The 25,491-nt window shown below is 34.9% G+C and overlaps 1 protein-coding gene across 1 annotated transcript in view; it reads right to left on the bottom strand.

The window, feature by feature from the left end:
- Positions 1–25,491, bottom strand: part of LOC123807758 (A disintegrin and metallopeptidase domain 3-like) — an 89,452-nt gene that overhangs the window by 43,753 nt on the left and 20,208 nt on the right. Inside the window, exons 3-10 of the mRNA XM_045821798.1 lie at positions 19,458–19,513; positions 16,852–16,930; positions 9,494–9,570; positions 8,849–9,026; positions 3,516–3,581; positions 2,085–2,156; positions 1,708–1,874; positions 71–152 (exon numbers count right to left, since the gene is read on the bottom strand). Of these exons, the coding sequence (XP_045677754.1) occupies positions 71–152; positions 1,708–1,874; positions 2,085–2,156; positions 3,516–3,581; positions 8,849–9,026; positions 9,494–9,570; positions 16,852–16,930; positions 19,458–19,513 (777 nt within the window). The remainder of the gene's footprint in view (positions 1–70; positions 153–1,707; positions 1,875–2,084; positions 2,157–3,515; positions 3,582–8,848; positions 9,027–9,493; positions 9,571–16,851; positions 16,931–19,457; positions 19,514–25,491) is intronic.

Genomic DNA, 25,491 nt, shown 5'->3' on the forward strand with positions numbered 1-25,491 from the left:
CTTTCCTTGAAGTGGTTATTAACTTTCAAATGATATATAACTACTGAAGACATGGAAATAAAACACATACCAGAGCAATTCCTGCAGCAAGTTTTGGATCACACACCATTCCATAATATGTTGCTCCCACATAATTAGAATAATTCCTGTAACTAAATAATAAAATTTCTCTTGTGGATAAATGCATTTATTTATTTATTAAAAATATGTTCACTGACTAGAGACAGAGGAATGGAGAGAAAGAGTGAGAAATATCAATATGAGATAGAATCATTAATTGGTTGCCACCTACATGAGCCCCAAACAGGGAACAACCTAGGTATATGTGCCCTGACCATGAACTGAATTCCCAACCTTTTGGTGTGTGGGACAATGCTCCAAACAACTGAGCCACACCAGCCAGTGCTGATTAATGTATTTTTAATTATTAACATTAATGACCTTTTAAGACTTGGATACTTCAATAAAGCTATGTTTTCTTTACAACATGAATATTACATATCATGTCCAATGCATTTAATCATTCTGTATTCAGGTAATCTCCCGTAATTCCTACAAAGTTAGGTTTTAAAGGATACTTTAATTTTATTTGACACATATCCCAGAACCCAGCAGTGCCTAATTCATCCAAAAAATTAATCGGCCATGGACAGTGTTGCTCAGTTGGTTGGAGTGTCATCCTGTAGATGGAAAGGTCACAGGTTCCATTCCTGGTCACGGCACATACCCAGGTTGCAAGTTTGATTCCTGATTGGGGTGGATACAAGAAGGCAACCAATTCATGCTTCTGTCTCACATTGATGGTTCTCTCTCCCTCTTTCTTTCCCTTCTTCTCTCCCTAAAAGCACTGAAAAACTGTCTTTGGGTGAGAATTAAAACAGTATTAATCAGCACTATTGTCAGTGCTGGATGGATATAATTTTTAGACATAAAAGTCAGGATAGCTTATTGCCATGATTTATACATGAAAAACCCGTAAAGTACGTAAAAATGTCAATTGGAAGACAAACAGAGACAATATACAGTAGACTCACTAAGAAAAAAATAGATAGGATGTGCAAACTGTCCTTACTCACTTTAGCTCTTAGTTCATGTTACTCCCAAATCCCCAAACCTGACCTCACATTCCACAGGAGACACCAATAGATTTGTAAATGTATTCCACATTGCTTATAATTTCAAAATTATGTTTTTTGTTTTTTCCATCAAAAAAAATCAAGTTATTAAAACAAAACCCTGCATAGTATTTTGAAATATAAAGTGCAAGTAATTTATTAGCTACCACTTATGTCAATAAAGAAATATCAGAAGGTAAGTACATTACAATTTAATGTTTTGTATTATAACCAGCATTGTATGGAATTATTACATTCTATTAACTTATTTGTATTTTCTTTAATGTTAAATTGATGGTATAAATTATTTGCATCTAAGAAAATCTTTAAAAACACAGAGGTCTATGTTTATCCCAAGATGTTCTGTATTTTCCAGTTCATTCAGTTTTCATAGGTAAATAGTCTACTCTGAGAATAATGGCCTACAATGATTTATCACATTTCCTTGTTATCTTATTTTTTTATTACTTTACAAACACTCTGTTCATGCACTATTTTTGTCATTATACATATTAGATTTTATATATAATTGTGACAACTAACATATCAAATAATTTGATAAACTGCATCTTAATGCAAATAAGGTACTTACATTAATAAAAATGCCATATCACGGGACCTTTGAAACAAAAATTTTTCTTTCCATGACACAAATCTTTGCAGTACTTCATTAGCATCCCCATCAGATAAAATCTTACTTTCATCAGACCAGAGCTCCAAAGATGTTAACATAAAAGTCACTTTTAGCTGGGAAAACATCTGAAAAATTAGATGCATGATATATAGTTTAAGTAATAACAAATATAACATTACATCTCTATACATAATGCTAATCTATTCAATTTACTATTATTTGGAGATAAAATCCACTGGTGAATAAAGCTGATTGGTAGGGCTATCCTTTTTATAGAAATGTTATTGCATTAATAAGAATGTTTCTTATTTAAAATATGAATCATAACCACTTACAGTGTTGATGAGACCAATGATATGGACAACCTTCTCCACTGCAACTGCCACTTCAGAGCCCATATAATCATACTGAAAGGCAAATTCTATTTCTTAATCACCAGTGAAAATTAATGAATTACATTTTAAATAGATAAAAATGTTATAATAAAAGCTTAGGTGAAAAGACAAAAGTAGAATTAAAATTTATCAAATTTTGATGTTTTAGGCATATACCCAGGGTCTTTATGTGTTAATCAATAATATTGAAATGATAGAGTTATGATTATTTTTCTGTTTACATACATAGAAATCAAGTGTTAAATGTTAAGTTTCCAAGAATTTATAAATACTGAGGGTAAAAACCAGAATGCAAATCTCTAACTAACCTAATAAATCTTTTGGTCTGACAGAGAGGCCTGAGTACCATAGCAGTGAATAATTTTAAGAATGTGTCCTGCCCTGGCTGGTGTGGCTCAGCTAGTTGGAGCATTGTCCCATAGACTCAAAGGTCACAGGTTCAATTCCAGGTCAGGGCACATACCCAGGTTGCAGGTTCATTACCTGGTTGAGGCATGCATGAGAAGTCAACCAATCGATATCTATCTATCTATCTATCTATCTATCTATATATCTATATCTATCTATATATATATATATATATCCCCTTCTTCCCTATCTAACTCCTTTTCTCTCTAAAAGCAAGGGAAAAAATGTCTTCAGGTGAGGATAAAGAAAAAAGAATATGTCCTTATTTAAGGAAACAAAAATCATAATTTTCTGTGAAATAATTCTAATTGTGTGTTCACATACATTTCTGTTTGTGAAAAGCATAAAAAGTGGCAGTTTGAGATTTTCAATAATCTCCAGCAAGTCTGCAGAAGATTACTGACAGGAAACACAATGAACAGAATTCTCTGATTTCAACATAAGAGATGCTGTTCTAGTTCTTTAGAAACTGTTTGGACTTTCCTATTTTTCTGCATGTGACCTTTTCCAATAAACCACACTGTATATTCACACAATGCAGCATATATGTGGTATGAGTGAAGGTGATCCATTGTGAGCCTAAACATATGAAAAATAAGACAAAAGAAATAAAAAATATGGTCATGAAAATGAGCTTGCATATGTCAATAATCACTAATTATCAATAGCCCAAGTGACAAAGACTGTTTAAATAAAGCCACTATGTGCAAATTAAAATTTGAAAACCACTACTTTAGGAGGACAGAAATATTAAGAGTCACAGCATGAAAATATTTATCAAGACATTACTACACAAAAAGCAGATGTCACATATTGAGATAGCTACATTAATATGAGTTACATTAATATAAAAAAGCTTAAAGCTTAATATATCTGTATTATAAAAAGGTATGTTTCTTTTTCTTATTCCTTCATATTTAAACACAAAATAAATATTTGATGAAATGCATCAATAATGCATACCAAGGCTTTATCCATAATGATTTGTATTTTCAGAGTTTTTTTCAATGGCACGAAATCTGATTTTTTCTGTGAAATGGAAAAAATGAATTAAATAAAAGATTTAAAATTTGTATGTTGTTTGTAATTATGTACATAATATGCATACAGAACAGAGAGGCATAGACAAAGAAACAGATAAATATAGATACATAAAGTTATACAGATTATAGGAAAACAAAAGGATGGCTGTTGACTGAATAAATGAACAGGTGAGATTCCAAATAAATATTTTAGAAATTCAAATCAGAAGCTTTCATTTTATATTCTTAGTAAACAGTTACTGCAGGGCTGGAGAACCCATATATCCTTCCTCTCAAAACCTTCCTCTAGGATCCTCCTCCAACCTTCAGGCTAACAAACTCCCATCAACTTTCCCCCAAACACTGCTTCTTATTTTCTCATTATTTTTATACCTTAAATTATTTAGATTGACTCTTCATTGTGGCTTACACTCAATAAAATGCATCCATTTTAAGTATACAGTTATATGCATTAGTATTAATGTAGCCATGTAACCATTTCCATAAGTAAGACAAAAAATGTTCCCATCACCCCCTTCCAAGGCAGTAGCCCACGGGGCTCAAGACAACCAATGATTTGCTTTTTTTCAACATGGGTTACAATGATCTATACTAGAATTTCATATACATGGAATCATAGGGCATGTATTTATTTCTGTTGGGTTTCTTCCATTCAACAGTCCCCATGTTGTTGTTCTCAATATTAGTTAATGCATTAGCTTTTTTCTATGCAGTATGCCATTGAAGGCACACATTGCAGCTGGTATATGCAATAACCTGTTGACCATGTGCTTATCTAGCTATTGTAGCTATTATTTAAAAAGCTGTTATAAGTATTATTGCACAGGCCTTTCTGCAGTTTTTTTTCTTTCATTTTTCTTGGTACTTAGAATTGGAATATCTGAGTCATACAGTAATTGTGGGTGTGTAAAAATGGCTTGAAAGTGCCAGATTATTTTCTAAAGTCATTTGATCATTCTGCATTTTTACCAAGAATTAATAAGTACCAATGGTTCCACATTCTTGCCTGCATTTGGCAATGGCGCTAATACTAGAATTGTTGAAAGAACTGCAAAGAAGGGTTAAATGTAAAAGCACTTAAAACAATATGTGGCACCTATGAGGCAGTACATGAATATAAAATAACATCGACATTGCTTTTCATTCACTTTGAATTTTGCATTTTCCTCTCTTGCCTATATTTATATTCATTCATATGAGTCATGTTTATTTCTTTCTGATAATTGTTTTTATTTTAGAAAACATGCAGTTCTTTCACTCTAAGAGGAGATTAGTGACATATTACACTTGGGTTATAGTATAAGAAAAGGCCAATTATCCAAAAATGGCATTTGTTCCCTCTCCAAGAGAAGAGATAATAATGAAAAGAAGATGTCCAAGCTCACCTGTACCAATGTGGAGACATACTATTTTCCCTTTACTCTTGACTAGATTTATGTAGTCTAGGGAGGGACTCTCAGGGACCTTGAGTCAAAGCCAAGAAGGGAACTAACCAAAATTTCATCCACCTTGGACTCTGCATAAGCCTTATGTTACACCAATGAGAGCTGGACATTCATTGCTTTAAAATTTAATGGCATTTGTCATAACCATGATCAACTAGAATTTATTCTAGGGATGCAAGGTTGGTAAAATATCCACAAGTCAATAAACATGACACACCACATAAACTAAATGAAGGACAAAAACCACATGATCATATCAGCAGATGCAAAAAAACTTTTGATAAAATCCAGCACCCATATATGATAAAAACTCTCAGCAAAGAGGGAATACAGGGAACATACCTCAGTGTAATAAAGGCCATATATGCCAAACTCCATCCAATAATCACACTCAATGGACAAAAACTAAAAACATTTCCCTTAAGATCAGTAAAAAGACAGGGATGTCGGCTATCACTACTCTTACTCAACATAGTACTGGAAGTCCTAGCCACAGAAATCAGACAAGAAGAAAAAATAAAATGCATTCAAATTGTAAAGGAAGAAGTAAAATTGTCATGGATTGCAAATGACATGATATTGTACACAGAAAACCATAAAGACTACACCCAAAAGCTACTAGACCTAATAAATGAATTCAGCAAAGTAGCAGTACAAAATTAATATTCAGAAATTAATGGTATTTCCATACAATAATAACAAACTATCAGAAATAGAAACTAAGAAAACAATCTCATTTACTATGCAACAAAAACAAAATAAGGTACCTAGGAATAAATTTAACCAAGGAGGTAAACACTTGTAACTTGGAAAATTATAAGACATTGAAGAAAAAAATTGACAAAAATACAAATATGTAGAAGCATTTACTGTGTTCATGCATTCAAAGAATTCTCCAAAGAGGACATACAGAGGATCCAGAGACACATGAAAAGATGCTCAATATTGCTAACTATCAGAGAGACGCAAATTAAAACCATAATGAGATACCACTTCACACCAGTGAGAATGGCCAGCATCAACAAAGCAACAAACAACAAGTGTTGGAGAGGTTGTGGAGAAAAGGGAATCCTACTGCCCTGTTGGTAGGATTGCAGACTGGTGCAACCACTATGGAAAATAGTATGGAACTTCCTCAGAAAACTAAAAATGGATCTGCCTTTTGACCCAGCAATTCCACTGCTAGGATTATATCCTAAGAACCCTGAAACACCAATCCAAGAGCACCCCAATGTTCATAGCAGCACAATTTACAATAGCCAAGTGTTGGAAACAACCTAGGTGCCCATCAGTAAATGAATGGATCAAAAAGCTATGGTACATTTACACAATGGAATAGTATGCAGCAGAAAGAAAGAAAGAGCTCCTACCCTTTGGGACAGCATGGATGGAACTGGAAAGCATTATGCTAAGTGAAATTAGCCAGGCGGTGAAAGACAATTGTCATATGATCTCACCTTTAACAGGAATCTAAATGACAAGACAAACAAACAAGCAAAATATAACCAAAGACACTGAAATAGAGAGAAGGCTGACAGTGACCAGAGGGGAGAAGGGAGGGAATTTCAGGGGAAAAGGGGAAGGGTTTGCAGAAACAAGTATAAAGAACACATGGACAAAAACTATGGGGGTGGGTGTGGAAATGGGAGGGAGGTGAGGAGGGCTGGGGGTGTTGGCTGGGATGGGAGTAAAAGACAGAAAACTGTACTTGAACAACAATTAAAATAAAAAATAAAATAAATAAAAAATAAATAAAATGTTTAAAACATCATTAAAATGCCCATACCACCCAAGGCAATCTATGTATCCAATGAAGTTCTTATTAAAACACAAATTTCATACCTCATAGATCTAGAGCACATACCTAGAAATTTATATGGAACCAAAAGAGACCCAGAATAGCCTCAGCAAACTTGAGAAGGAAGAACAAAGTTGAAGGGATCACTATACCTGATATCAAACCATACTATAAGACCATTGTAATCAAAACAGCCTGGTAATGGCATAAGAACAGGCATATACATCAATGGAACAACACAGAGAAATCAACCCACACTTTTATGATCAATTAATATTTGACAAAGGACGCAAAAGCAAATAATGGAGTAGAGAGTCTTTTTAATGGTGTTGGGAATATTGAACAGGCACAAGCAAAAATATGAAAGTACAACCAACTTAACTCCATACACAAGAAAAAACTCAAAATGGATAAAAGACTTAAATGTAAGTTGCGAAATCACAACACCTCTTGAAGAAAACATAGGCAGTAAAATCTCAGACAACTCTCAAAATAATGCTTTTGTCAATATGCCTCCTAGGGTAAGGGAAACAAAGGAAAACATAAATAAATGGGACTACATCAAAATAAAAAGCTTCTGTACAACAAAGGAAAACCTCATCAAAATTAAAAGGGAACCCAGTGTATGGGATAACATATTTGCCAATGATACATCTGATAAGAGACTAACTTCAAAATATATAAAGAATTTATACAACTCCATACCAAAAAAACAATCCAAGTAAAAAATAGGCTAAGGAACTGAATAGACACTTCTCCAAACAGGACATACAAATGGCCGACACATTAGAAAAAAAAGTTCAACATCTCTAATCATCAGAGAGATGCAAGTTAAAACCACAGTGAGACATAACCTCACACCTACCAGACTGGCTACCATCAATAAATCAACAAACAACAAGTTTGCTGACTGGGATGTGGAGAAAAGGAGACCCTAGTGCACTGTTGGGAATGCAGACTGGTGCAATCACTGTGGAAAACAAAAAGAATTTCCTCAAAAAAATTAAAAATTTAATTGCCTTTTGACCCAATGATTCCCACTTCTGGGAACACATCCTAAGAATCCTGAAACACCAATTCAAAAGAATATATACCCCCTTATATTTATGGCAGAGTTGTTTACAGTAACCAAGATTTGGAAACAGCCCAGATACCCATCAGCAGATACAGTACATGACTGGATAAAAAAGCAGTGGTACATTTACACAATGGAATACTACATGGCTGTAAAAAACAAGGAACTCTTACCTTTTGCAACAGCATGGATGGATCATTATGCTAAGTGAAATAAGCTAGTCATAGAAAGACAAATACCATATGATCTCACTTACATGTGGAATATAATGAACAAAATAAACTGACAAGCAAAATAGAAACAGAAGGATGGACACATGGAACAGACTGATAGCTGTCACAGTGGGGAGGAAGGGAGGACCAGATGAAAGAAGGTGATGGGATTCACCAAAGAACATATATGCATAACTCATAGGCACAGACAACAGTGTAGTGCTAGCCAGAGAGAAGGGAGTGCAGGGACTGGGTGGAGATGGGCAAAGGGGAGGAAAATGGGAACATCTGTGACAGTGTCAACAATAAAAATAAAAATTTAGTAGCATATATTACTCATAATAATACTCTTCTACAAAGAAAAATATATATTGGCAAAATAATACTGACAAAATAATAATCAACAAATTTGGGTAGCATTCTATTAGTAAGATGCAAATTCAGTAACAATGCAACTATGTACATCTGCATAAAAATGCAATTAGGAAAATGTAAGAATGTTCACTTTGAAGTATGTGTGTTTGCATCTATCACATTCTCTAAATTTTATAGGAATAAACATTTTTATTTATCTATTCATATAGTATTTAAGATAAATATCTTACAAGAGGTTTTAATATAATCAGTATCAGTTTAAATTTGTTTTCCAAATATAACACATTTCAGTATGAGTACATTTATCAAAATCAACAAAAATGAAGATTTCAGAAAATGGTTGCTTACTTCTGACTTCACAAGAATCTTATAGGGCTGATTTGCAGTTTGGATTGTAGAATCATTTTCTTGTAAAGAAAAAAAATCAATTTCATTATTCTTTATTTGATAAAGTATATGTTCATACATAGCTGCAGACTCCAATGGTTCAATTCCATAACTGACATTCTCCAACTGCAATAATCCTCTGAATATTTAAACAGATAAAAAATAAATGATAGGAATTAATATAGATTTCCACCGAGCACTATAAGTCAAAACTAAGTAAAAACATTTTATAGAAACTTTATAGTGGCCTTTATGGTTTAATTTAATCTAAGAATAGTCCCAGCTTACTCAAATTAACTTCAATCCAATCTTACACCTTCTATCTATATGGCATGTATGAGTCACTGTGGTTCTAGGTGGTTAATAAATGTGAATATTCTTTATACTAGTGGGTTTTTGGTAAATAAATTTTATGACTATAAGCTAGGATAGAGACAAAAATATATTAAAAATGATAAGAGGAGGACAAGGAAAATATATATATGAGAAGAAACACAATCAAAGCCTATATTTTCTTTGCATTCACTCTACAATTCAAGGGATTTTTAAAAATTAAAGTGTTACACAAGATAGTTTATCATGCACATCTCTAGAATATGCCATTACCTGAGTCCAGAACAGGTGCTAAGTGTCACAGCTGATTTTGGAATCTCTGCAGCATATCCTTGATAATAGCAATGGCCCTAAATGGGAATAAATAAAGTTATGTTCATAAATGATTTGTAAATAAAGTTTTATCCTCACTTCCTAGACCTGAAATGTGCAGATTTAGCCACTAACCAATATTATTCACCAGATATTCCATTCCCTTTTTATCTACCTATAATGTTTTCCTCCTAACTCTCTTCCGTCTATGAATCCTCCAAAAAAATCCTTGCTATAATTCTAACTTCTATAATTTTGACAGATGCTCTTATAATCAAAGGACATATAAAGAGTTTCCCAAACAAGAAAAAGCTAAAGGAGTTTGTAACCACCAAACCAGTATTAAATGAAATGTAGGGTTCTACTAAAGAAGAAAAAAAAAACAAAAAATAAAACAATTGCTATAAAATTGCTACAAGTACATATCTATCAATAATTTAAGTTAAAAAGCAAAATAAATGAACAAGCAGAACAGAAACAGAAAAAAAACCTTAAAGTAAGCTATAGGATTTAATAATAATATATCAATATGGGCCCATAAATTATAACCCAAACAACATACTAATACAAGATGTTAATAACAGAGTAACTAAGGGGTTGGGAGGGTGTAGGGGAACTTTTTAATAGTTTCTACTTCACCTTTCTTAAAGATAAACTCCTGAAAAAAATAAGGTCTATTAATATTTTTAAAGATATTACTGAGAAAGCAAAAAGGCAAGCCATGTAATATATGAAATAATACAGAGTACATATATTTTATTGCATTTATTTATTTTTTAATTTAAATTTTATTTTTCTTTTTTAATTATATTTTATTGTTTATACTATTACAGTTATCCCAAATTTCCCCCCTTTGTCCCCCTCCACCCAGCCCCTCCCACTCTCTCAGGCAATCCCCACACCATTGTCCATGTCCATGGGTCCTGCATTAATGTTCTTTGGCTACCCTATTCCCTATGCTGTACTTTACAGCCCCATGACTATTCTTTAATTACAAATTTGTACTTTTTAATCCCTTCACCTTTCTTACCTATCCTCCTAACCCCCTCCCATCTGGCAGCCATCAAAATATTCTTTTATCTGATACTGTTTCTGTTCTGCTTGTTTATTTTGTTGTGGGTTTGTTTGGGTTTTTTTTTAGGTTCAGTTGTTGATAGAGATGTATTTATTGCCATTTTATTGTCCATAGTTTTGATCTTCTCCTTCTTCAAGAAGACCTTTTCACATTTCCTGTAATACTGGTTTGGTGATGATTAACTCCTTTAGTTTTTCCTTGTCTGGGAAGCTCTTTATCTGTCTGCATATTCTAAATGATTGCTTTGCTGTGTAGAGAGATCTTGGTTGTAGGTTCTTGCTTTCCAGAACTTTGAATATGTCTTGCCAATATCTTCTTTTTTTTTAAATGAACAAGTCATTCTTTTTTTTTAAGATTTTATTTATTTATTTTTAGAGAGGGAAGGGAGGGAGATAGAGAGAGAGAGAGAAACATCAGTGTGCAGTTGCTGGGGGTTATGGCCTGCAACCCAGGCATGTACCCTAGCTGGGAATCAAACCTGCGACACTGTGATTCACAGCCCGCACTCAACCAACTGAGCTATGCCAGCCAGGGTTGGCCAATACCTTCTGGCCTGCAAAGTTTCTTTTCACAAATCAACTGACAGTCTTACGGTGGCTCCCTTGTGGGTAACTAACTGTTTTTCTCTTGCTGCTTTTAAGATTCTCTCTTTGGCCCTGGCTGGTGCAGCTCAGTGGATTGAGTAACAGCCTGTGAACCAAAGGATAGATGGTTCAATTCCCAGTCAGGGCACATGCCTGGGTTTCCGGCCAGGTGCTCACTAGGGGGCATGCAAGAAGCCATCACACATTGATGTTTCTCTCCCTCTCCTTCTCCCTTTCTTCCTCTCTCTCTCTAAAAATAAATAAATATATAAAATCTTTTAAAAAATAGAATAAAATGGATCTGCCATTTAAAAATGATTCTCTTTTTGTATTGAACATTTGTTGTTTTAATTATGATGTGTCTTGGAGTGGGCCTCTTTGGGTTCATCATGTTTGGGACTCTATGTGCTTCCTGGACTTGTATGTCTATTTCCTTCACCAAGTTAAGGAAGCTTTATTTCATTATTCTTTCAAATAGGTTTCCAATTTCTTGCTCTTTCTCTTCTCCTTCTGGTACCTCCATGGTGTGAATGTCAGTATGCTTGAATTGGTCCCAGAGGCTCTTTATGCTATCCTCATGTTTTTTATTCTTTTTTTTTTCTTGTTGTTCTGATTGGTTGGTTTTTTGTTTCCTTATGTTCCAAATGGCTGACTGGTTCTTGCCTTCATCCACTCTACTGTTGATTCCCTGTAAATTATTCTTTACTTCAATTAGTGTATCCTTCATTTCTGACCTGTTCTTTCTTATGCTGTTGAGGTCCTCACTAAGTTCATTGAGCATCCTTATAACCATTGTTTTGAAGTCTGCATGTGATAGATTGTTTTTCTCCATTTTGTTTAGTTCTTTTTATGGAGTTTTCTTCTATTCTTTCATTGGGCCATGTTTGTTTGTCTCCTCATTTTGAAAGCCTCCCTGTGTTTGTTTTTATGGATTAGGTAGAGCTACTATGTTTCTCAGGGTTGTTAGAGTGGCTTAATGTAGTAGGTGTCCTGTAGAGTCTAGTGGTACAGCCTCCTCTATTACCTTAGCTGGGTACTCAAGGTATGCCACTGTGTAGGGCTGCATACATCCACCCCTTATAGTTGAGTCTTGATTGCTATTGCCATGTCCAAGGTCAGCCATCACCAGTGTTATATCTGGGTCACACAGCATTAGCTACAATGCAATCTACAGATGGCCACTCCTTGTGCTGGGCTTGGAGGTAACCGCAAGAGGCAAAGCTGTGAACCAAGGCCAGTTGCTGCTAGTGCTGTTCCTGGGGCAACATAGCAAGAAGTAGGTAGCCTGCTGAAGTCAGATGTTGCTTGTTTGACAGAATTTAGAAAAATCTGAAGCATGAGCCAAGACAAGCCATTCATATGGAAAAGCTACTGGAAACAGCTTGGGCGGGCCTGAAAATTGGATGGGTCAGGGCCTAAGGGAATCACCAGGGTGGGGCAAACAGTGTGAACCAGGTTAACGGAATCTCAGAAATGGCACTTGCCTGCTGGCTAAGTGAAGATAGGGCTCAGAAAGGGAACAATGGCCTCTGCCAGCACTTCTCTCTGGGAGAAAGCTGCCCCCTAGCTCTCACCCTGATGCCAGACAATTTGGTTTCTTCCTGTATGTCTCTGATGCCTTTTAGCCTGCTGTCCTAGCACTGGAGCTCAGAAGGAGTGAGTCCAAGTAAGTCTGTGTGCAGGCCTTTTAAAGGAACTGCCTGAGATTCCAGACGTTTCTGCCTTCTACAACTTCAATCCTAGCTGGGTTTTATAGCCATAGGTTATAGAGACTTAACTTCCTGAAACCCTGGGTTGGGGAGTCTGGTGTGGGGCTGGGACCCCAAGCTCTTGAAATATCCCTTCCAATTTTTATCTGCCACACTTGGGCATGGGACCAGCCCATTCCACATCTCTGTCCCTTCCACCAGTCTCAGTGTGGTTTCTTCTGTAATTCTGTAGCTATAGGACTTCCATTCAGCTCAGTCCAATGATCTGAATGATGGTTGCTCTATAGTTTACTTGCAATTTTGATGTGTTTTGTGTGAGGAGGTGAGCCATATTTATTTATGCTGCCATCTTGACTGGAAGTCCTCTCATTTGATTTTGATTTGAAAATTTTATTTTTTAATTACATTTTACATTAATAGCATTTTACATTAGTATCAGGTATATAAAATAGTAGTTATAATTTGCAATGTGTTTTTCTTAATATTTTCAGTACCCACCTGGCACCATATATAGTTGTTACAATATTATGAACTATATTTTCTATGCTGTATTCTATATTCCTGTGATTATATTGTAACTATCAATTTCTACTTTTTAATCTTTTCACCTTTTTCATCCAGTCCCCAAACCCCTTCTCCTCTGGCAACCATTGGTCTGTTCTGTATCTATGTACATTACATATATTTTTAAAAGAACTTGCACCTAAGATGTAAAAATAGCTGCTATAACTCAGTAATAAAAAGATATATTAACCCAATTAAAAGTGACTAGGACTTTTTGATAATAAAAACTTACTATAAAGCTTCAATAATCAAACAGGGTGCTACTGAATATAACAAAACACATAGACAAATGCAATAGAATTAAGAGTTTAGAAATAAACTTTTACATATATAGTTAATAAACTTTTTTAACAAAGCTTCCAAAATTATTCAATGGGGAAAGAATAGTCTCTTCAACAAATTGTGCTAGGAAAACTGAATACCCACATGAAAAAGATAATATTAGATCATTACTTTACAGCATATATAAAAATTAAGTCCAAATGGATCAAACATCCAAACATAAGAGCTTAATTATAAAACTCTTACAAGAAATTATAGGGATAAATCTTCATAAATTTGGATATGGCAATTGGCAATGGTTTTCTAGATCTGTCACCTAAAGCACAAAAAAAAGGGGGGAATAGACAAGCTGGAATTCATTAAAATTATAAAGACTTTTGTATATCAAAGGACACTATCTGGAAAGAGACAACTTGTGAAATAGAGGAAATATTTGCAAGTCATATAAGTGATAAGGCTCTAGTGTACAACTCAACATAAAAAAGCCTTATACCATAATTAAAATATGCAAAAGACTTAAGTAGACATTTATCCACAGTATATATACAAATAGCCAAAAACACTTGAAAAGATGCTAACCATCAGTCATTAGGGAAATGCAAATAAAAAACAAAGTGAGTTACCACTTCATACGCACAAGAATGAACAATTAAAAATTTTTTAAAAATTAAGTATTAGTGAGGATGAGAAGCAATCGGAACTCCTATATACTGCTGACGGGAATGTTAAATACCACAACCAGCTCGGAAAACAGTTTGGAGTTTCCTCATAAACTTAAACAGAGTTTTACCATAGAAAACAGAAAATTACCATATAATTCAGAAATTTCATTCCTAAGCACATACCCAAAAAATTGAAAGCAGGTTTTGTAACAAAAATGTGTACACAAATGTTTATAGCAATCCTAGTCTAAATACGTACATACAGATGGACATACATACATATATACATATAATATTGGCAGAATCTTTTTTATCTTTCCTTTCTCAGCTGCATTTCTGGAATGTATCATCCATAACTGCTAACTTGATGTAATTAACAGCATTAATTATACTTCAACTGTAAACATCTCATTTGTTTTTTCTGTTACTCAAAAATATGTTAATTGATTTTTCCTCCTTAATAGTTCACCATACTGATCATCCTTAGTTCAAACTCTCATCCCCATGGACTTTCATCACATGTCTTCCCAGGTTCTCCACTGACATTCTCTTTCAGTCAATCTTTCCCTCTGTTCCCTTAAAAATCTAGTGATATCTAGAATCAGTCCTGTTCCTTTGTTAATCCTGTGCTATTGAAACTTCAGTGTAATCACATTCTCTCCTATGAATTTGCTTATGCATTTTAAGTTGCCAGAGATACATCTGCATCAGTAACCATTTGCATTTTCTCAAAATTAGGCTTAACCATAGAAGATTGAACACACTCTGCTCCATACCAGCAACAGCTACAGCTATCTCCACCTGCACTGGTTGACACCAGTGCACCAGTACAGCCATTGTAGCCACAAGCCCTTCACAAAGTAGTTTTCTCAAATCCCACACAGCAGCAGAGGACAATTCATCTGCCCTAGCCTTGCATGCAGTCAGAGAAAATTATCCTTATGAGAGATTTTCCAGCATCTCTAACTCTAAGCAGTATAAAGTAACCCAGTGAGGATCTGTGTTAACCAACAGACTCTAGCAGAGATCAAATGAGAAGCACACTGACATCCAGTGACTAGAGAGCAGCCACAGAAAATGCTCTCCATCTCACGGGTTCTTCATTACCCAACTGCAACGCTATACTTATATTATTCCCAGTCAGAGAGCCAAGTTGAATGTGAGACTCACCTTCTATGCATCCTTTCTCTGACAGAAAACTCATCTGACTGTCATCAAATGTCTAAAAACAGGTACCTCATGTACAATATTTTGTTATGCTTCCTACTTGTAGACGGTGAGTACAACAGATGCTGTATCACTTACCATATTTGTAATCTCTCAATAGTAATAAAGAAATAGAATCCACCAATCACCTGTCAAACATTTGTTTCTTCCAAATCATATGTTCTGGCAAAATAAGAATCACACAGACTAAAGCTAACTTTCTCACATACTTTGAAAAATTTATTGACTCCTACCTGTGTTTATTTTATTTTTTTAACAGGAGAAAAGCATATAAACTTTATTGAATTTTTTCATGTACATGAGGGCCTTCACAAGAGAATGAAGACCCTAAGAAGTGACCAGAGCAGCAAGCTTTCATATCTTTTAGAAAAAGAAACAATAAACATGTGAAGAACTGACAAGACAAAAAGGTTTGGACCATGGGTACTAAAAGGTAGAGAAGTAACAAGGTTTATTCATGCACCTTCTTGGTCTTAAATTCTCCCCCTCCCATCCTTCTCCAAGGATGTGTAAGGATGTCTCTCTTCCTTCTGGTACAGGGAAGGTTCCTTCCATGCAAGGAAACACAAGAAACAGGAAGGTCACCCTGCTTTCAGTAAAGTAAGGTGACCTTCTTGTTTCTTCTGTTTCTACGTTTCACATGTAAACATATTCAGTTTCTGTACCCAATATACTTTTGTGTCTTCACATTCCCAGTGGTCATTCTATAACTGGCACCATTGCCTCCACCACTCAGTAACTATGATACATCGATTTATACTATTCAATGTGTTTAGGACTTTTTAGCTCCTTCACACATTTTGTTTTCGTTTCCTGTCAAATTCCTACTAATACATCTAGGTAGTTTAAATGATCTTTTTGATAAGTGACTCCTGAATTTTAAATTTAAAAAGTAATTTTTCTAGCTCTGGCCAGATGGTTCAGTTGGAGCATCATCCCATGCACCAAAAGGTTGTAGGTTCGATCCTCGGTCAGGGGCCATACAGGAGGCAACTGATCAATTCTCTCTCTCTCTCAAAAATCAATAAACATCCTCAGGTAAGGATTAAAAGAAAAGTACGTATTCTATTGAAGATGATTTCATTATCATTGCCACATTATATTTGTATTTGTGATCTGTTTGCCCAATAATTCTGTGCAGTACAAAACATTCTTTTTTTCCCACCAATGACACCTCGATGACATAAAAATATAAGCTACATAAAGAAAAACTTACCTTTGTAAATGAAGAATCTGGATACAATGTTCCTGATTTGTTGTATGAATATACCAGGAAATGAGGGTCTAAAAATGACCTAATTCAACCAAGATAATGACACTTCATTATAATAATTTCATTAATGAAAGTAAGTTACAGAATCATGAAAATAAATAAAATTTACTTTCAATTATACAAGCTCAAATATCCAAGAATTAAATGGGTTCATCTCTCCATTATTTAACTTGCTTTCCAATAGCGTATTGTGTATATAAGAAAAAATGATAACCAGTACAACCAGATACTAGATGGATGCTGTAATGACACAGCTTTAGCTGTAGTAAAAAACAGCTTTCAAATCCCCACAACAAAGTTTTCTTTTAGATTTAACTATCAGTAAATTTAATAGCATAAATATGTTACTTAATATTTGCTAACAAGTACCCACTGACTGACAAAGACAAAAAAGATATATGCTTTTATTGTTACTTTTCATGAAGTGAAGCTATGGTAAAAACAGCCCATCTTTTCATTGTCTTAATGGCCTGACACCTCTTACCCACCCTCCCTATTCACCCAGTCTCACCCTGGGGGACTTTGTTTTTGTTTCCCCTGATGAAAAAAGTCCTCAAGGGAACATGCCATTGTGGAGGAGATGAAACAAAAAATGGCAGAAGCACTAAAAGGTATCAAAACTGGTAAGTTCAAAAACTGATTTGAGCAGTGAAAATGAGTCTCCATAAGTGTATTGCATCAAATGGAGAGTACTTTGAAGGTGACTGAAGTTTAAACATGTATGAATAAATACACCATTTTTTATAAATTCAGGATTTTTGGGGTCCCCCCCAGTATGACAAAGAATGAAAACACAAGGAAAGGTAAAGAATTGGGGTCACTTTTGTGTTCTACCATATCATGATAAATAAATTGTATGATGGAATATACAGTATTGAGTCTTTACATCTATAAACCAATACTCAAAACATTATTATTCATCTCTGGGCACATAGATGAATGAAGAAAAAAATGACATAACAGTATGTGTCAATATCATAACTGTGATTAGCACTAGGCATTGAGAGAAATGAATAGGTCTGGGTATGGGAATAACAGATTTCACTATATCAGCCATGTACACTTCTTTTAAAATAGTGTAGGCACAATGCTTATATGTATGTCACCAGTTGTTTAAATTATTCTCACAATTATCCATTTTATTTTATATCATTCAAAAGAAAAAGCCAGTATAAAAATATTGCACTAATATAAACTATGGACTTTGGGTGATAATGATATGTCAATTTGGGATAAACAATTATAACAACCTATCATTTTGATGGGGGATGTTCATAATGGGAGGCTCTACATATGTGAGGTAGGAAGCATATGGGAAACCTCTGTACATCCAGTCAATTTTGCTGTAAACCTAAAACTGCTCTACAAAATAAAGAATATTAAAACAGTAATGAGAAAACTATATGAATAGGTAAGCCTTATTCAGGTAAATGCAAATAGCCAATAAATGTTTAATTTTTAGGAAAATACAAACTGATGCTGAGATGAGATTGAATATTTTAGTATATCACACAGACTTTGGAAATCTAAATTTCTACCACCTTTTTGGAAAGACACTGGCAATGTCTCTCAAAAACTTCATATACTATAAAATGTGAGTAATAAAGAGTGCCTATCTTAGAGGTGTCTGTGACAATTATATCAGTCACTACATGCAAATTGCTTAGAAATATGCCCAGCAAATGGTGTGTGTTCAATAAATGTTAGTTACTTTAACTGTTTTGTTATTATTTTCAATATTATCATTAGTATTCATACTTCTTGATCCAGAAAGCTATTTCTTGAGTATCAAAGCTGCAAAACAAAATCTGTATTATATAAAAATATACATACAACAATGTGTTTTCAGGACTTAATAGTGATAACCTCTGGAAATAACCTCATTACCTAGCACTATTACATACTATGCAATGCTATCTATTAAAGAATGAGTTACAATATGCACATACAGCGAGAAAAAGCACCATTATTTAATATGATCTGTCATTTGCAATACTCTACTTCCATTTTTGTAAAAACACAAATTTTGCTGGTTTTATTTAAGGTAAATACAAAATTTTAATACAAATTTGGGAAAATAGACACACAAAGTCATTAATATTGATTTTCTAGAGTAAGATAGAAAACAGAATATTTAAGACATTAAAAATACTACCATGGCACAATGAGAAAAAATTATTGTTGCATATCAAGTAATATGCTTAAAATCACACCAGTATATGAAATAAGATGAAGACAGACAAAGCTAAACATGGACAAATAAAATTATTCCTTTAATTGTTCCAATTGTGGTTATATTAAGGAGTTACACAGAGTAATTTTTATCTGCCTAACATACCTTAATATTTACATCATTAAATTAAAATTTGGCTTAAACATTAGATTTCAAATCTCAAGATGAAGACAGAAATTCCAGTCTGACATGAATCACAAAGAGGATATAACATGTTAAATAAACGTAATAGTCACACTTTGTTTAGTCTCAATATAGGGTAGTGACTGTACAAATTTAAGAAACCAAAAGCTGTATGGAAAAAATGGCCACTTACTGTTTTTCAAGATGAAGAGTGTATGTTTTTCCATCAATTTTGATAGCATAAGTGACCTACAACAAAGTTTTCAGAGACAAAGTAATTATTAGAAATTTAAAATGTTTAAGAGTCAAAAGCCATAATTTTTTCAATGTACTTTTTCATAAACAGATTATATCCTGCAGTCTCAAAATTTATGTACATATAGAAGTTTATTGCAATTTTTCTTTAACTGCAGGATGTATGACAAAAAAATCAAGGGGTCTAAGTCATTAGCATTTATTATCATCATCAATTTAAATTTTAATTTAAAATGATTACATTTATAAATGCTAAATAAACTTGAATTTTATTATCTTTTTTCTACTTTCCTACTTTGCAGTAATATGAATATGTGTGTGTGTGTAGCAATTCTATAAATATGATGTCTCTTTGCTGTCTGTCATGCCACAGAGAAAAGTTTTTTAAATAAAACAGGGATCCCCAGGGATCCCCTTCCCGGAGGCAGGGGAAGGTACCTGTCTGTGGCCTGTTAGGAACCAGGCAGCCCAGCAGCAGGGAGCGGCTAGGGAGCGAATCTTGGGTAGCATTACCACCTGAGCTCTGCCTCCTGTCTCCTTCCTTTGCTCCCCTCTCCCACCTTGCCCCCACTCGGGCCTCTGCCCCATCCGTAGAAAAATTGTCTTCCAAAAAACCAGTGCCTGGTGCCAAAAAGTTGGGGACCCCTGAAATAGAGGGTTTCACCCTGACTGGTGTGTCTCAATTGATTGGGCATCAACCCGCAAAGGGAAAGATCTTTGGTTCAAATCCCAGCCAGGGCCCGTGCCTGGGCTGCCGGTTCTGTCCCAGGTTGGGACAAGTCCAGAAGCAACCAATGATGTTTCTCTCTCACATCGATGTTTCTCTTCCCCTTTTTCATCCTCCCTTCCCCACTTTCAAAAACAATTTAGGGTGTTCTACTAAAACAGAATTAAAATATCTCATGAAAAATTTGTAGCTGCTCTTAGACACTTTAGAATCACCTGTTAAGATATCAGTAATTCATTATAGAGTTCACACAGCATAGAGAAACAAATGTTCTAAAGGCAACAATTTGGCACATAGAGCTGCAAAAGATAGTATTAAAACATGGCAGTCTTCACACTTATTGTAGAAACTCCACTTTGAATACAATGAGAAACTTACATTTACATTCAAAAGCATGCTTTTTGAAACAAAATAGACAAACGGACTATAAAAGGAACTAGGAGTAATTTGACAAGACTATGGGAATTATCTAACAAAATAATTCCTTTGCTACAATCCTTATTACCTTGGTTAGTATTGTGTCCAAAAAAAATTTTAAATTAAAAATTAAAAAATAATTGCCTGAATAAAAGAAGGATTTTATTTTTTTAATTACTTTATTGTTGTTCAAGTACAGTTGTCTGCATTTTCCCTCCACCACTTCAAGGAACCACAGCCAAACCCACCTCCATCCCTTGCGTCCACCCTCCCCATTGGTTTTGTCCATGTGTCCTTTATAGTAGTTCCTGAAAACCCTTCACTCCACTGTCCCCTTCCCCCTCCACCCTTGCTATTGTTAGATTGTTCTTAATTTCTATGTCTCTGATTATATATTGTTTGCTTTATTCTTTTGTTGATTAGGTTCCAGTTAAAAGTGAGATCATGTGGTATTTGTCTCTCACCATCTGGCTTATTTCACTTAGCATAATGCTCTCCAGATCCATCCATGCTGTTGCAAAGGGTAGGGGCTCCTTCTTTCTCTCTGCTGTGTAGAATTCCATTGTGTAAATGTACCATAGTTTTTTGATTCACTCATTTATTCATGGGCGCTTAGGTTGCTTCCAGCACTTGGCTATTGTAAATTGTGCTGCTAGAACATTGGGGTGCATAGGTTCTCTTGGACTGATGTTTTAGGGCTCTTAGGATATAATCCTAGCAATGGAATTGCTGGGTCAAAGGCAGTTCCATTTTTAGTTTTCTGAGGAAATTCCATACTGTTTTCCACAGTGGCTGCACCAATCTGCCTTTCCACCAACAGTGCACTAGGGTTCCCTTTTCTCCACAATCTCTCCAACACTTGTTTGTTTATTTATTTATGATGACCATTCAGACCAGTGTGAAGTGGTATCTCATTGTGGTTTTAATTTGCATCTCTTTGATGTCTAGCAATGCTGAGCATCTTTTCATATGTCTCTGAGCTCTTTGTATGTCCTCCTTGGATAAGTGTCTGTTCAAGTCTCTTGCCCATTTTTAATTGGGCTTTTTGCCTTCCTGGAGTGGAGTTGTGTGAGTTCTTTATATATTTTGGAGATCAAAACCTTGTCTGAAGTATCATTGGCAAATATGTTTTCCCATATAGGTGGTTCTCTTTTCATTTTAATGCTGTTTTCTTTAGCTGTGCAGAAACTTTTTATTTTGATGAGGTCCCATTTGTTTATTCTTTCCTTCATGTCCCTTGCTCTAGGAGACAAATCAGTGAAAATATTGCTGCGTGAAATATCTGAGATTTTGCTTCCTATGTTCTCCTCCAGGACTTTACTGGTGTCACAACTTATATTTAAATCTTTTGTCCACTTTGAATTTATTTTTGTGTGTGGTGTAAGTTGGTGGTCAAGTTTCATTTTTTTGCATATAGCTGTCCAGGTCTCACACCATTTGTTGAAGAGGCTATTTTTACTACATTTTATGCTGCTGCCTCCTTTGTTGAATATTAATTCACTGTAGAGACTTGGGTTTATTTCTGGGCTCTCTGTTCTGTTCTATTGGTCTGTGTGTCTGTTCTTATGCCAGTACCAGGCTGTTTTGATTACATTGGCCTTGTAATACAGTTTGATATCAGGTATTGTGATCCCTCTTACTTTACACTTCTTTCTCAAAATTGCTGCAGCTATTTGGGATTGTTTATAATTCCATATAAACTTCTGAAATGTTTGTTCTTTATCTGTGAAATATGTCATTCATACTTTAATAAGTATTGCATTGAATCTATAAATTAGTTTGTGTAGTATGGATATTTTGATGATGTTAATTCTTCTAATCCATGAACATGGCACATGCTTCCATTTGTTTGTGTCTTCCTTGATTTCTTTCTTCAGTGTTCTGTAGTTTTCTGAGTACAGGTCCTTTACCTCCTTGGTTAGGTTTATTCCTAGGTATTTTGTTTTTCTTGTTGCTATAGCAAATGGAATTTTTTTCCTGATTCTGTTTCTGATGTTTCATTGTTGGTATACAAAATGCCTTTGATTTCTGAATACTGACTTTGTATCCCACTGTCCTGCCAAATTCATTTATTAGGTCGAGCAGATTTTTGGTGGAGTCTATAGGATTTTCTATGTACACTATCATGTCATCTGCAAACAATGACAGTTTTGTTTCTTCTTCCAATTTGGATGCCTTTTTTTTCCTCCTCTTGTCTGAATGCTGTGGCTAGGACTTCCAATACTGTGTTGAATAGGAGTGGGGAAAGTGGACAACCTTCTCTTGTTCCTGATTTTGGTGGGAAAGCTTTTAGTTTTTTCCCATTGAGTCTGATGTTGACTGTAGGTCTCTCATACATGGCCTTTATTATGTTGAGGAATGCTCCCTCTATTCTCACTTTTCTGAGTGTTTTTATGATAAATGGGTGCTGTACCTTATCAATTGCTTTTTCCACATCTATGGACATGATCACATTATTTTTGTCTTTGTTTTTGTACATGTGATGTATTAGGTTTATTGATTTGCAAACATTGTACCATCCTTGCATCCCTGGGATGAATTCCACTTGGTCATGGTGTATTAACTTTTTAACGTATTGCTGGATGTGGTTTGCCAATATTTTGTTGAGGATTTTAGCATCTATGTTCACCAGCAGTATTGGCCTGAAGTTTTCTTTCTTTGTAGTGCCTTTATCTGGTTTTGGGATTAGGATGATGCTGGCTTCATGAAAGGAGTTTGGGAGTCTTCCATCTTCTTGATTTTTTGGAATAGTCGGTGGAGGACAGGGGTTAGCTCTTCCTTAATTGCTTTGTAGAATTCTCCTGAAAAACTGTCCAGTCCAGGGCTTTTGTGTGTCAGGAGTTTTTTGATTACTGCTTCAATTTCATCACTTGTTATTGGTCTGTTCAGGCTTTCTGTACTTCTGTACTTCTTCCTTGAGTTTTGGAAGATTATATTTTTCTAGAAATTTGTCCATTTCACCTAGGTTTTCAAATTTCTTGGCATATAGTTCTTCATAGTAATTTCTTACAATCCTTTGTATTTCTGTGGTATCAGTTGTAATCTCTCCTCTTTCATTTCACATTGTGTTTGCTTGGGTCCTCTCTCTTTTTTTTTTTTGATGAGTCTGCTTAAAGGCTTGTCGATTTTGTTTATCTTTTCAAAGAACCAGCTCCTGGATTTATTGATCCTTAGAACTGTGCTTTTAGTCTCTATGTTCTTTAATTCTGCTCTGATCTTGCTTATTTCCTTCCTTCTACTTGCTCTGGGCTGTCTTTGTTATTGTTCCTCCAGCTCTTGTAGGTGTAGGGTTAGGTTGTTTATTTGACATGTTTCTATTTTTTTTATGTAGGCCTGTATCACTGTGAACTTCCCTCTCAGGACTGCCTTTACTGTGTCCCATAAGTTTTGGATTGTTGTAAGTTCATTGTCATTTGTTTCCAGAAACTTTTTGATTTCTTCCTTGATCTCATTCTTGATCCATTCATTGTTTAATAGCATGCTTCAATCTCCATGAATTTGAATGTTTTTGAGTTTTTTCCTTGAGGTTGGCTTCTACTTTCACTCCCTTGTGGTCAGAGAAAATGCTTGATATGATTTCAATTTTCTTCAATTTGTTGAGGCTTGTTTTGTGTCCTATCACGTGGTCTGTCTTTGAAAATGTTCCATATAAATTTGAAAGAAATGTGTATTCTTCTTCTTTGGGATAAAAGGTTCATATATATCAGTTAAGTTCATATGATCTAGGACATTGTTCAGTGCCACAATATCTTTATTGATATTTTGTTTGGAAGACTTATCCATTTTTGAAAGTGAGGTATTGAAATCCCCTACTCTAATTGTGTTGCTGTCAATATCTTTCTTGAAGTCTTCCAAGATTTCCTTATATATTTGGGTGCTCCTATGTTGGGCACATATATATTTACAATGTTTATGTCTCCTTGATAGATTGTTCCCTTGAGTTTTATGAAGTGACCTTCTGGGTCTCTTTTTATGACCCTTGTTTTGAAGTCTATTTTGTCTGATATGAGTATTGCTGCTCTGGCTTTTTTTTCCTCTGTCCTTTGCATAGAATATTTGTTTCCAGCCCTTCACTTTCAGTTTGTGTAGGTCTTTTGTTCTGAGGTGGGTCTCTTGTAGGCAGTATATGTGTGGTTCATGCTTTCTTATCCATTTGGTTCCTCTATGTCTTTTGATTGCAGCACAGTATCCATTTATGTTTAAGGTATTACTGATAGGTACTTATTCACTGCCATTTTTTCATACCTGTGTTCCTCTCTCTCTCTCTTTTCCTTCCTTTCCTTAAAGCAGTCCTTTTAGCATCTCTTGCAGAGCTGGTTTGGTCGAGGTGTATTCCTTTAGACTTCTTTTATCTGGGAAGCTCCTTATTTGGCCTTGCATATTAATTGAAAGCCTTGCTGGGTAAGGAGACTTGTTTGCAGGCCTCTGATTCTCATTACTTGGAATATTTCTTGACACTCTTTTCTGGCTTGGAGCATTTCCATTGAGAAGTCAGCTTCTAGCCTTATTGGGGCTTCCTTGTATGTTACTTCCTATTTCTCCCTTGTTGCCTTTAAGATTCTCTCTTTGTCTTGAAATTTTGCCATTTTATTTATGATGTGTCTGAAGTGGGCCTCTTTGGGTTCCTCTGGATTGGGACTCTCTGCATTTCCTGGATTTGTGTGACTTTTTCTCTCAACAAATTAGGGAAGTTTTCTATCATTACTTTTTCAAACAGGTTTTCTATCCCTTGCTCTTCTTCTTCTCCTTCTGGTATCCCTATTATACAGATATTGTTACATTTCATGTTCTCTTGAAGCTCCCTTACCATCTGTTTGTTTTTTCTGAG

This window comes from Phyllostomus hastatus, unplaced genomic scaffold, assembly GCF_019186645.2.
Source record: "Phyllostomus hastatus isolate PE091 unplaced genomic scaffold, TTU_PhHast_1.1 phas_scaffold_46, whole genome shotgun sequence".
Lineage (NCBI taxonomy): Eukaryota > Metazoa > Chordata > Mammalia > Chiroptera > Phyllostomidae > Phyllostomus > Phyllostomus hastatus.